Here is a 13805-nt window from a genome sequence, read left to right on the forward strand (position 1 = left end):
CACTTAACAACGCTCTTGCTTAGGAACCAAAATTTTGGGCTCAATTGTGGTCATCAGTCAAGGACCATCTTTGCCTTCCTCTGCATGGCAGCCTTGTCCTAGTAAACTCCTCCTCCTTTCTGGCAATTTTCCTCTCTGTTATAGGCACCAAAATAATCCAGACGATATAAGGTTTCCTGCTGGAGCAGAGGGTTGGACTAGATGGCCTCCAAGATCCCTTCCAGCCCTAGATTGCTGTCCTGTTTCAAAGCGTCTTCTGAAGCCACATCTAGTGTCAGGGTTTGTGATCCTTCCTTCCTCTTCTTTCTCTCTCTCTCTCCCCCTTCCTTCCTCTTTCTTCTTTCTTTCTTTTTCTCTCTCTCTCTCTTTTCTCTCTCACTCTTCTTTCTCTTCCTCTTTCTTTCTTTCTTTTTCTTGTCTCTTTTTCTCTTTCTTTCTTTGTCTTTCTTTTTCTCTCTCTTTTCACTCTCTCTCTCCCTTCCTCTTTCCTTCTTTCTTTCTCTTTTTCTTTCTTTCTGTCTCTTTCTCTTTTCTGTCTCTCTCTCTCCCTTTCTTTCTTTCTTTCTTTTTCTTTGTCTCTTTTTCTCTTTTTCTTTCTTTTTCTCTCTCTCTTTTCACTCTCTCTCTCCCTTCCTTTCCTTCTTCTTTTCTATTTCTTTCTTTGTCTCTCCCTTCTTTTCTTTTTCTCTTTCTTTCTCTTTCTTTCTTTGTCTCTTTTTCTTTCTTTCTTTCTGTCTCTCTGTCTCTCTCTTTTCTGTCTCTCTCTCTCTCTCTCTCCCTTCCTTCTGTCAGCGTTCCAGAAAAACCCCAACTCCAAGTAAAGACGCGGAAACAAGCATTTTCCAAAGTCCTCTTTACTAGAATAGGCAAACTGGCACATCTGGGGAAACCCGAATCTGAGAAGTCCGTGTTTTCATTCAGTAAATCAAAGCTCCCAAAACCATCTCCTTTTCCACCCATTCAGTCACATGCTCCAATCAACATCCGTTCCATCCCGATCCAACCCTCTGACCACTCCTTCTCCAGATGCTGGAGCACCCTGACCTTGACTGACAGGAAGAATGCTATTATGTCTACTAACCCCCACTCCTACTTTCCCACACATGAGAAGGTGGCAGCATTGGAGCTTCTGGCCTAATATGGCTTCCAAAGCTGATGGCATTCCCCCCTGCAAAAAGAACCACCTCCTCCAGACAAAACACAAAAGAAGGGGTTAACCCCTAGCACCAATTCCTTTAACCCCCTCTCCCCCCCCCCCCCCAGGAGGACCTTTCAGTTTGTCAGGAAATTTGTTGTGAAACTGTTTCACGAGCGCATCAGCATTTACATGCCAACTCTTAACCCAAGTAGCTTCAGCCAAAGGGTAGCTTTTCCAATGCACCAAATATTGTAAGCAACCTCTGTAGAGTCTAGAGTCCAGGATTTTCTTCACCTCATAATGAGTCTCCCCTTGCACTAGCAAAAGGAGGGGGTGGAGCAACTGGCAAGGGTCTTAGGATAGATTCACTGACCGGTCTCAACAAGCTACTGTGGAAAACGGGGTGTACTTTCCCTAAGATGCGAGGGAGTCTAAGTTGGACAGTCACTGGGTTAATAACTTTCACTATAGGGAAGAGACCTATGAATTTGGGTCCAAACTTCTTGCTGGGTACCCTCAATCTTAGGTACTTGGTTGACAAATACACCTTATCGCTTATTCGAAACAGTGGTTGGAAGGACTGGCGTTTGTCGGCCTGGGCCTTATATCGTTCCGCTGACTCCGCTAAAGCTTTTTTTGTATTCTCCCAACCCTTTTTCAACGAGGTCATCCGCTTCATTAGGGACATAGAAGTAGGTGCCTCTCTAGGCAACTCAGGCATCGGCACAAAATCCATGCCCGTAGTTATCTGAAAAGGAGTCAACCCAGTACTGGTGTGTATTGCATTATTATAAGCCACTTCTGCGAATGGTAGTAAGTCCGCCCAGTTCTCCTGTTGATAATTTACATAACACCTAATGTATTGCTCCACCATTGAGTTCAATTTTTCAGCCGATCCGTTAGTCGATAGGTGAAAAGCTGAGCTAAGTCCCTGGGACAACCCAATGGATCGCAGAAACTCCCTCCAGAACTTAGCGGTAAACTGGACCCCGCGGTCCGATATTATTCTCCTTGGGATTCCATGTAGCCTGTAGATGTGTTTCACAAACAGTTTCGCCAGTTTCTTGGCCGAGGGTAGTCCGCTGCAGGCAATGAAGTGTGCTTGCTTGGAGAATAAATCAATGATAGTCCAAATAACCCTGTTACCCCCACTGTCATGGAGCTCAACTATGAAGTCCATCACAATCTCCTCTCAGGACTTGGTGGGTTCAGCCACAGCCTAGAGAAGTCCAGGGGGCTTCCCTGGTCGGGATTTCATGGTGGCGCAGGTGGCACAGCTCCTCACATAGTCTTCCACATCAGATTTCATCTTTGGCAGAATTGTCTCCTAGTCAAATGGAGGGTTTTTAAAAACCCAAAGTCGAGAATCATGACTTCTCTTTAGCACCAGGAGCCATAGGCTGCGGGGCATGTAAAGTTTACTCCCCTTCCATGCCAACCCGTCCCTTAGGGTTAGCTCCGCCTGGTTTACTTTGAACCAGGAATCAGTGGAGAGCGCAGCTTTTAGCTCTGCTGTCAACTTGTCTTCGGGAAGATTGGAACCTTGGCGCGTTTGCGCTCTGGTGCCGGCTTGGGCGGCTGGCTGAATCTCTGAGATCATGGCATGAACTATCTCTTCCCGTCATCTGTCAAACTGCTTACAGGAGAGAGCGTCATCCAGAAGGTTTTTACCCCTGGGATGTATTTCAGGTTAAAGTTAAAGCCTTTGAAATATTGAGCCAAATGAACCTGCTTGGGAGAAAGTTTCCTCGGGGTCTTCAGCACTTCGAGATTCTTGTGGTCAGTCCAAACCTCAAAAGTCTCATCCATCCCCTCCAGGAAGTGTCTCCAGGACAGGAGAGCCCATTGCACTGCAAATGCCTCTTTCTCCCATACTGCCCATCTACGCTCAGTGTCCATTAACTTCCTTGATACATAAGCACACGACATTAGATTGTTTTGGGAATCCCTTTGTAGTAGAACAGCAGCCACTGCAATGTCACTTGCATCTGCCTGAACCACGAAGGGCTTATTTGGGTCAGGATGCTGTAGGATTGGCTCCACCACAAATAGGCGTTTTAACTGTTCAAAGGATTTTTGGCAGTCCATTGTCCAAACTAGGGGCTGGCTAGGTTTTGGCTTGGTGGGAGACGGGCCGGTTTTTAGGAATTCTATCAAAGGGAGTGTGACCTTCTGTCCTAATATGACTTCCAAAGCTGACACCTTCCTCTTTCTTTCTCTTTCTTTGTCTCTTTCTTTCTTTCTTGTCTCTCCCTTCCTCTTTCCTTCTCTTTCTTTCTCTTTTTCTGTCTTTGTCTTTCTCTCTCTCTTTCTCTCTCTCTCTCTCTCTCTCCCTCCCTTCCTTCCCTTCCTCCTAAAATGCCAGCAAAACCCACCACTTTGCTCCTAAAGTGGCCTAGGGCAGGGGTCTCCAACCGTGGCACCTTTAAGACTTGTAGACTTCAACTCCCAGAATTCTTCAGCTTTGCTGGCTGAAGAACTCTGGGAGTTGAAGTCCACAAGTCTTAAAGTTGCCACGGTTGGAGACCCCTGACCTAGAGGAACAATCCACCTCGCTTAAAAAACCAAAAAAATCATATCTGTTTTAGGGGAGGAGGTTCAACTCATCGCCCAGTTAAAGACTGAAATGAAATGCTCCAGGCTGACAGCATTGCTTCCAATGACATTCCACTTCAGATCAGATCGGGCTTTTTTTTTTTTTTTTTTTTTTGCATGAAGGAGGAACACGGAGCGAACGGGGAAAAAAAGCCTCCAGCCTCCGATGCGAAGCAAATTAAAGGCATCCTGTCTCTCTCTCTCCAACCTCACCCCCCCCTTCCCTTTTATCTTTCTTTAATGTGCTCGAGGCAGTGCCAGGAGGGAGGAAAGAAAAAAAAACAGCTCGGCTTCTGAAGCCTCTCGAGGGAGACCTCCGTGTGTGTGTGTGTGTGCGTGTGCGCGCGCGTGTGTCCGCGCGTGCTGTGAGGCAAGCCAGGCGAAGGGAGCATGCCGGCTGCGAAGAAATCAGCCCCTTCCACTGCCGCTGCCTCTGCCTCTTCCTTCTCTCAGCTAACAGAAGTCAGAGAGGAAAAGGCAGTTGTTTCGCTGGGTGTTTTTCTGTGTTTCCAACTTTCCATCCCAAGTCAGCCGTAGCCGCCACCTCCTATCTGCTACAAGCATCGCCTTCCCAACAGCTCCAGGCGGCGGCAGGCATGGGGGGGGCAGCCCTCGGGGCCCTGGGAAAGCAGAGGCTTTCTGGATGGGACTTACAGGAGTCCAACTAAACCGCAGTGCTCTGAAATACTCTGAAATACTCTCAGGCAAAAAGCAGCAGGGGACAGAAGCAGCAGCCACTGACTTGGAGACCACATGGAACCCTCCACGTGTTCTCCAGTGCTCTGTTTTTTCTCCCCTGCTCTCTTGCTGGGAGGGAGAGTTTTTTGCAGCACTGCGCTTTGGAGGCCCATCCAGAAAGCCAGCACAGAAAAACAGCCAGGTTGAAGGCCGGTACTTTCAACGCTCATGAGGAACCACTCCATGGCCCCAGCCATGCGTTTTCAAGCCTGGGATGCTTGGAATGAAAAGCTATTGCAATAGCCTGAGCTTAAAAATGCATGGCTGGAGCCAAGGAGCGGTTCCTTGTGGGTGTTGGATTGCCTTCCCTTCTACCACCAGCTATGGGAGGAAGAAGGTAAGGTCGTGAGCCCGGCAGGGACAGTAGGGGGGCCGCTGCAAGGTAGGCCGCAGGCAGTACAGCCTGGAATGGAGCCAGGTGGGACTGTGGCAGCTTAGCCAGCCATGTGAGCCCGGCGAGGATGATAGGGGGGCCACGGCAAGCGAAGGGGAGGGGGGCTAGCGCGACTCACATGCTTACCTGTAGGTAGGAGGAGGCAGGTCAGTTAGGGTGCACAGCAGACACCACATGGGAAGGCAGCTTAGACAGGCAAGCTGCAGAGCAGACTGCACATGCACGAGTGCCACACCGTGTGCCCTGCTGCCCGGGAGGTGAGAAATGACTGGGCGGGGCGAGCGAGTAGCAACCAGTTCGGGGGCGTGGCCAGCCAGCCATCGCCAGCAGTTCGGCAACCGACAACAAATTATCACTACCAGTTCTCCCGAACCGGTGCGAACCTGTAACAACCCACCACTGCTGTGACATCAAATGAGGCCATGATTTGTCCTCATCTATAGTCACATCCCTAATTGTTTGAAGGCACTGTAATGGAGTGTTAATGGAGTGTTTGCTTCCTCTTGTGAGGTGCCCAAGCCTTTTTGCTATTTCTTTTTCAATGTTGTATGTAGGGGTCCCTGGTAGTGATATGTTTGGAGGGAGGGGTATGTCTGTTTCTGTAATTTGGGGTGTCCATAGAAGCATAGGAGGATGGGTCCGCTGCTTCTCATCCGTTCCACCGCACACCTGACTTAACAATACATGAAGATTGAAACACTGAGGATTATGGATCTCATAAACCTCTGCTTAATTACATATTTCCAATTTGATGCACAAATTTACCAACAAATTAAAAGTACATCTATGGGATCACCACTTGCAGGACTTATAGTGGAGATTGTCATGCAATGTTTAGAAGCCATAGCACTTCCACAAATACAACCAAAAATATGGATCAGATATGTAGATAACACTTTCACCATAATAAAAAAGGACCAATTAGAGAATACCCAATACATTTTTTTAAAGGAATCCAATTTACTAGAGAAGAAGAAAACAGCAACTGACTACCCTTCCTGGGCATCCTGATCAGTCAAAACCACAATGAAAACTAGAAACACAAGTATACAGAAAAACCATCCATACTAACCAGGTGCTCCACTACCAAAGCAACAACCCAACCTCCCACAAGAGAAGCTGTATAAGGACTTTATTTAGATGAGTTCAAATTTATTTATTTATTTTATTTTATTTTGAATTTATATACCGCACCTTCTCCTGAGGGACTCAGGGCAGTGTACAGCCAGATAAAAACATACAATACAAACATTAAAAACAATTAAAAGGATATATATTAATTTGGCCCCAATTTAAAATAACAAACCAATTAAAAATATTTTAAAAATATATTAAAAAATATGTTAAGGCAGCCTGGCTTGCTGAAAAAAGAAAGTTTTAAGGGCACGGCGGAAGGCACCGAGGTCTTGGATTCTCCTTATCTCTGAGGATAGGTGCCCCCACAGAGAAGGACCTCCCCCTGGGGGTCACCAGCCTACATTGTTTGGCTGATGGCACCCCGAGGAGGCCCTCTCTGTGGGAGCACACAGGTCGGTGGGAGGTCATCGGTAGCAGCAGGCGGTCTCGAAGATAACTAGGTCCTATGCCATGGAGCGCTTTAAAGGTGGTAACCAACACCTTGAAGCGCACCCGGAAGACCACTGGGAGCCAGTGCAGCTCACGCAGGAGCGGTGTTATGTGGGAGCGCCAGGTGGCTCCCGTAATTACCCGCGCAGCCGCATTCTGGACCAGTTGGAGACTCCGGGTGCTCCTCAAGGGGAGCCCCATGTAGAGAGCGTTGCAGTAGTCCAGGCGCGAGGTGACGAGGGCATGGGTGACTGTGCACAGGAAATCCCGATCAAGAAAGGGCCGCAACTGGCGGATCAGGCGAACCTGACAGAAGGTCCCCCTGGCTACAGCCATCAGATGTTCCTCCAAGGACAGCTGCGTATCCAGGAGGACTCCCAGATTGCGCGCCCTCTCCGCGGGGGCCAAAGACTCGCCCCCGATAGTCAGTGATGGAGTCAACTGACTATATCGGGATGCCAGGAACCACAGCCACTCAGTCTTGGAAGGGTTGAGCTTGAGCCTGTTCCTCCCCATCCAGATCCGCACAGCCTCCAGGCACTGGGACATCACTTCAAGGGCATCGTTGGGGTGGCCTGGGGTGGAGATGTACAGCTGGGTGTCATCAGCGTACTGATGGTACTTCACCCCAAAGCCACGGATGATCTCATCCAGCGGCTTCACATAAATGTTGAACAGAAGGGGCGAGAGGACCGACCCCTGAGACACTCCACATATGAGAGGCCTCGAGGTCGACCTCTGCCCCACTGCCAACACGAACTGCGACCGGTCTGAGAGAAAGGAGGAGAACCACCATAATACAGTGCCCCCCATCCCCAACTCCTCCAACCGGTGCAGATGATACCATGGTCGATGGTATCAAAAACCGCTGAGAGATCTAACAGGGCTAGGACAGAGGAGCAACCTTTATCCCGTGCCCTCCAGAGATCATCTACCAACGCGACCAATGCCGTTTCTGTGCTGTGCCCAGGCCTGAAACCCGACTGGAACGGATCTAGATAAGACATTTCCTCCAGGAATTGTGGAAACTGTCGCGCGACCACACTCTCAACAACCTTCGCCACAAAGCGAAGGTTGGAGACAGGACGGTAGTTGGCTAATACTGCCAGGTCCAGGGAAGGCTTCTTGAGGAGACGCCTCACCACTGCCTCTTTCAAGGCAGTGGGAAAGTAACCCTCACTCAATGAAGCGTTGATAATTCCCTGGAGCCAGCCTCGTGTAACCTCCTGGGAAGCCAGTACTAACCAGGAGGGACACAGGTCTAGTAAACATGTGGCTGCACTAAGTCTCCCCAAAATCCTGTCCACGTCATCAGGAGTCACAGAGTCAAACTCTTCCCAGATAACGTTCTCAGGACTGTTCCTCGTCACCCTGCCCGAATCTACCCAGTCAGAGTCCAATTCCCCCAGATCTGAGCAATTTTGTCATACAGGTATCATCCGAAATCCTCAGCCCTGCCCTCCAGGGGGTCCTCCCGCACTCCCAGGTGGAGGAGGGAGTGGGTCACCTGAACAGGACGGCCAGACGATTCTCTGATGACGCAATAAGAGCGGAAAAGTAATTAAACTTTGCCGCTTTTATCGCCACTAGGTAGGTCTTAATATGCGACCTTACCAGTGTTCAATCAGATTCAGCGAGACTGGCCCTCCAACCGCTCTCTAGGCGTCTTTTCTGGCGTTTCATCTCCCTCAACTCCTCGGTGAACCAAGGAGCCGCAAGGGATCGGCACTGGGTCAAAGGCCGCAAAGGCACAACTCGATCCAAGGCCCCACCAGCTGCCCGGTCCCAGGCGGCCACCAGGTCCTCAGCCGAGTCATGCGCCAGATCCTCAGGAAGTGGCCCAAGCTCCATCTGGAACCTATCAGGATCTATCAGGTGCCTGGGGCGGACCCATCTTATTGGCTCTGCCTCCCTGCAGTGGGGTATGGCGGTTCAAAGGTCCAGGCGAAGGAGCGAGTGATCTGACCGTGACAAGGGTTCCATGTCTATATCCCCTATAACAAGACCACTCAACCACTGGCCAGAGACAAAAATCAAGTCCAGAGTGTGACCCCCCCCCGTGGGTGGGGCCATGAACTAACTGGGTCAGGTCCATGGCCGTCATGGAAGCCATGAACTCCCGAGCCAACTCAGACGTTTCACCAACAGACGGCAAGTTGAAATCACCCATGAGCATAAGCCTGGCAGGGCCAGGGCCATTGCCACGTGGCAGGGAGCCAGGTACATAAGCAACAGGCCCATCTGAACTCCATGACCCCATCTCACAAAGAGGGATTCACATCCGGCAATCTGAGGCACAGTGATCTCCCTCGGACCGAGACCTTCTTTAATAACGACCGCCACCACCCCGCCCCTCCCCTCGGCCCTCGGCTGGTGGAACGCTCTGAAACCTGGTGGGAACATCTCAACCAGGGGGACCCCTCCCTCCGGGCCCAACCAGGTCTCGGTAATACCCGCCAGGTCCTCTCCCCTCTCATGTATGAGATCATGGATGAGGGGGGCCTTATTTACCACGGACCTGGCATTGCATAGCATCAGCCGAAGGCCCAGATCCTGAGTATCTGTGCCACCTAGCATCCGAGAGGAGCCTTGGGGACTGGGGCGCGCAATAGCTCTCAAACAGCAAATGTGCACCCCCGACACATGATATGCCCCCCTGCTCACGCCATATCTGCCCCTCCCATTGACCGTGCTGATGGTACATCCGTCATTAGGATAGCCCTCCATCCCCTCCCCAATCCCTCGTCCTGCACCCTCCAAACCATTACCCCATGCCGGGCTCGGCTCCGACCTTAGTGGATTCCCCCCCATCCCCTTTGGTCACCACCCGCCTCCCGGGTCCCCTTAAAATTTGGTTAAAAGCCTTAATTAAAAAACCCCTCAGACCACGCTTCGAAGCATGCCACCACTCGGGGTTCCAAAACCTGTCCTTGAGGTAGGCCTTCGATAAATTTGAAGGCCATGTCTGCGAGAGGGGGGCATCTCACAGAGCGAGGAGGGTCGCCGAAGTGTACACCAGAATAAACATAAGGGATGGATGTAAGACAGCGACAGGGAACGAAGATGGTAAAAAGAGGGGCAGATATAATGCCAAGGTAGGAGTAAACCAGGCCGGTATAACCACCACTCTCTCACAGCCGTGGAGGAGTCTAAAAAGCTGCAATGAATAGGTCCAACGGAACCAACCACAACCATCCTCTCACGGCGGCTAGGCAGAGAACTACCACCAGCGGAGTCATAGAACAGTTCTTAGGAACATAATGCAGCATAATGCACTGCAGCAACCCAGAACAACAGAAAAAGGAAATGGAGCATCTATACAACATATTCCAACAAAATGAATGCAACTTTATCAAAAAGTCCCTCAACGCAATACAGCACAACCAACACAACCCCTAAAAAGAATGACACTGCCATACATCAAGAATATCTCAGAAACCACCAAGAGACTACTACAACCAAATGGAATCAGCATAGCAAACAAACCAACAAAAGCCCTTCAAAACATCCAAAGCAAACCAGGGAATTTCTAGAAGTCTGACACTATGATAAATTAGCCATCAATAGACACACAGACATTAACATCTATGGACTATGCAAAAGCGACAATCAACCAGCCCAAAAGGGAACAAAAAGACTCAAGCACCTCTCCGCCAGCAATCAGCAATTCAGATGAGCATAGATTAACTCCAAAGTTAACATCAGGCCAATCAAATAAACAATACCCAAATCAAGAAACTACCAAAGAGCCAACAGCCCAGCCAAAGAATCTCTATGACTACCCACACCAACACTGACAGGCAAGCCACTAGAATATAAACTAACAGCAAACAGCACTCCTTACTAGCACTGATGATGTTACCTAGTTTGGGTAATGAAATGTCTGCAAGAAAACGAGCAAGCTCAGAGACCCCTCAGTGTTAACTATTGTAAAGAAGGTATAACTATTCTCTCTCTGTGTCTCTCTATGTCTCTATCTATATTTTTTTATAATTTTTGTATTTTATTCTCTAAAACAAAATTAACTGCATGCTGCTTTTTATACAAGGTATTTTCATATGTTACAATATGTGAAACTAACCTGTTGATACCTGCAGCATTAACCAGATAGCGTATATGACCTAATTTGTTCTCTATTTCTTTAAAAGTTTTTTGGATGGCTTCTTCTTTGGTGATATCACAACTCAGTGCAAGATGACCTGCTGTGTTGAAATGAAATTCATGATGACATGTAAATTACTCAAAATCAGGTTTGCAATTCTTAAAGTGGAACTATTGTAAAAAGTAGTAGTAATATTTAGATAACTGAAAACATCAAACAGTAAGGATGCAATTTTTTTCTGAACAGTATTCATTAGTGAAAAATATTATTTTGTAAAATATATCCAGGCCCTCAGCTCCTGATCAAACAGTAGGATATTAATCCAACATAACACTTTTTTCCCATAAAAAAATAAAGTGACTTTCCAAGTGTCTCCAATTTAAAACAATTTAGCCAATTTCCATTAAAAAATTGGCTGTTTTAGCAGTTCCATATGCTAAAGTACTGTATATGTGAAAAACAAATATCAACATTTACTTACCTCCTAATCTATCCACAGTAGCTTGAGCCCTGTCCAGATTTCTTGCTATAACAGCCAGGCAATATCCTTTCCGTGCTAGGAGCTGTGCAACAGCCTGACCAATTCCTCTAGAACCTCCAAAAATGGCACAAACCTTTGACATCTCCAAAATATAATTGACAAATAATTACTATTATTGATCGTTAATAGACATATATTGCTCTTGCATATGAAATAAAATCTTCCTATTTCTACTTCTGTAATTATTTAGCATATATACCCCGTTTCCCCCAAAATAAAACATCTCCTGATAATAAGCCCAATTGGGATTTTGAGCGCATGGCAAAAAGGCCAAGCGCTTATTTCAGGGTTAAAAAAAATATAAGACAGAGTCTTATTTTCAGGGAAACACGGTATTATAAAATCTGTTCCAAAAATGGAGTAAAAGGGACTATCATCAACATGCAGATAGCTGACAATTTACAGATTAACAGAGTTGGAAGGGACCTTGTAGGTCATTTCTCTGACCATTGAGTCTAATGGATTCTGATTCCATTCAGATTTGGAAATATCGCCACATTTAATTTCCAATGTACCAAAGGTTTGAGTCTTTGAGATAACATTTAAGTGAAATATTCCTGTTAACCCATACTTTGAGATTATGTCCAAGCCTTTTTATATTCTGCATAAATTCTTCTTGACACTGCCAGCTGACTTGAAAAGTTAGTTTTCATCTGCACTGTGAAGATAATAGCCACAATCAAATATTATCCATTTTAATATAGGTAGTCCTCAACTTATGACCACAATTGAGCCCAAAATTTCTGTTGCTAAGTGAGACATTTGTTAAGTGAGTTTTGCCCCATTTTACGACCTTTCTTGCCATAGTGATTAAGTGAATTACTGCAGTTGTTAAATTAGTAATACCATTATTAATCTGAGTTCTCAATTGATTTTGCTTGCCAGAAGAATGGAAAAGATGATCACATGACCACAGGACACTGCAACCATCATAAATAGGAGTCAGTTGCCAAGCATCTGAATACTGATCATGTGACCATGGAGATGTTGCAACAGTCATAAGTAAGAAAAAAGTCATAAGTCACTTTTTTCAGTGCCATTGTAACTTTGAATGTTCACTAAACAAACTATTGTAAATTGAGGGCTACCTGTATTTAGCGCTTTAAAGAGTTAAAACTGCAAAAGGACATCAAAGATTATCCATTAAATTCATGGCAGAGATCAGATACAAATCAGGGATTTTTTATTTAGCTGTGCTTAATTACATTTTTTATTATAGCTGTGCTATACTATTACATTTCTAATACAGATTTTTTTTCTTCCTAGCATTTTCCCACAAGTGCAGGATTCACTTTTTTTCAGATCAACCAAATGTTGCTCTATTTAGTTGTAACAGGGACAGACTGGTTGGCTTGTCAAGACCAAGCCTGATGTCATAGGCTGAGAAAGAATGACTGGCCCAAAGTCACCAAGCCAGCTTTCATGGCTAAAGTAGTCACTAGTGAGAACTTGCTAGAAACTAGAACTCCTAGTTTCTAGACTGGTGCCTTAACCACTAGATCAGACTAGCTCTCTTACATGCCTAACACAGTACTGTACTGTAATAGTAGTCAATGGAAATATTCCATGTTATTCCAGTCTCTGAAGTATGTGAATAAGGAAGAATGTACAGTCACTTGACTCATCAGTGCCAACCTCAGGATTTTCCACCATTCTATTTTCTGTGCATTGCCTTACATTTCTTTGGAAATGCTAGCCACTGTTGTATCTTATGCAGAAAAGAGCAACAAAGATGATTGGGGGGCTGGAAGCTAAAACATATAAAAATGGTTGCAGGAATTGGGTATGTCTAGTCTAGTGAAAAAAAGAACTGGGGTGACATGATAGCAATGTTCCAATATTTGAGGGGCTGCCACAAAGAAGGGGTCAACCTATTTTCCAAAGCGCCAGAAGGCAAGACAAGAAGCAATGGATGGAAACTGAAAGAGAGAAGCAACCTAGGAGAAATTTCCTGACAGTAAGAACAATCAATTAGTGGAAGACCTTGCTTTCAGAAGTTGTGGATGCTCCAACACTGGATGTTTTTAAGAAAAGACTAGGCTGTTTGTCTAAAATGGTATAAGGCACAGGTGTCAAACTCACGACGTCATTGGGGCATCATGTGACGTATCCAGACTTTTCCTCCCTTCGCTAAACCTGATGTGGGCGTGGCCAACACCTGACGCATCGTGGGCCGGGAGTTTGACAGCCCTGGTATAGGGTCTCTTCCTCGAATTGGACTAGAAGACCTCCAAAGTCCCTTCCAACTCTATTATTCTGTATCTGTGTGGTTAACTGTCTTACAATTCATATCTTTCAACCCTTGAAGACTGAATCATTAGGCTACCTAAAACAGACTACATGTTGCATATTTATACAGTCCTCCTAAATGTAAACATTGGGTAACCAAAACCCACATTCTCCTTGTAATGGTTATGAATTACATCTGTTTGGAATGAAATCTGAAATTATAAATGCTGCAAAGTTATGGATGACAAAGCCACTCATTGTCATGCCATTGTCAATATTTGCCATCAACTTCCGGCGTGTCCCAAGATGGCAGCGGTCGGCTGAGCTCCGCTGAGGAGATGGAGAGGTCGCTGGTGTCAGGGGTCTTCGGGAGCCGTTTTAATTATCTCCGGCTCCAGTCCCAATGAGGGGAATGCCCGCCCTGCCTGCTGAGGGCTTTTTCGCCCTCCGGAATATTCAGGGCAGGGCGGGACGCGCTGTTTGAAGCCGCTGCGGGAGATGG

General features: G+C 46.7%; 1 protein-coding gene across 2 annotated transcripts in view; it reads right to left on the minus strand.

Moving 5' to 3' along the window:
* CBR4 (carbonyl reductase 4) overlaps positions 1 to 13805 on the minus strand; it is a 44711-nt gene that overhangs the window by 23649 nt on the left and 7257 nt on the right. For both annotated transcript variants that reach the window (XM_070948689.1, XM_070948690.1), the window contains exons 2-3: positions 11015 to 11156; positions 10513 to 10633 (exon numbers count right to left, since the gene is read on the minus strand). In XM_070948689.1, coding sequence (XP_070804790.1) covers positions 10513 to 10633; positions 11015 to 11156 — 263 coding nt within the window. The remainder of the gene's footprint in view (positions 1 to 10512; positions 10634 to 11014; positions 11157 to 13805) is intronic.

Source organism: Pituophis catenifer, unplaced genomic scaffold (assembly GCF_029215685.1).
Source record: "Pituophis catenifer annectens isolate HBS135680 unplaced genomic scaffold, rPitCat1.0.hap2 SCAF_8, whole genome shotgun sequence".
NCBI lineage: Eukaryota > Metazoa > Chordata > Lepidosauria > Squamata > Colubridae > Pituophis > Pituophis catenifer.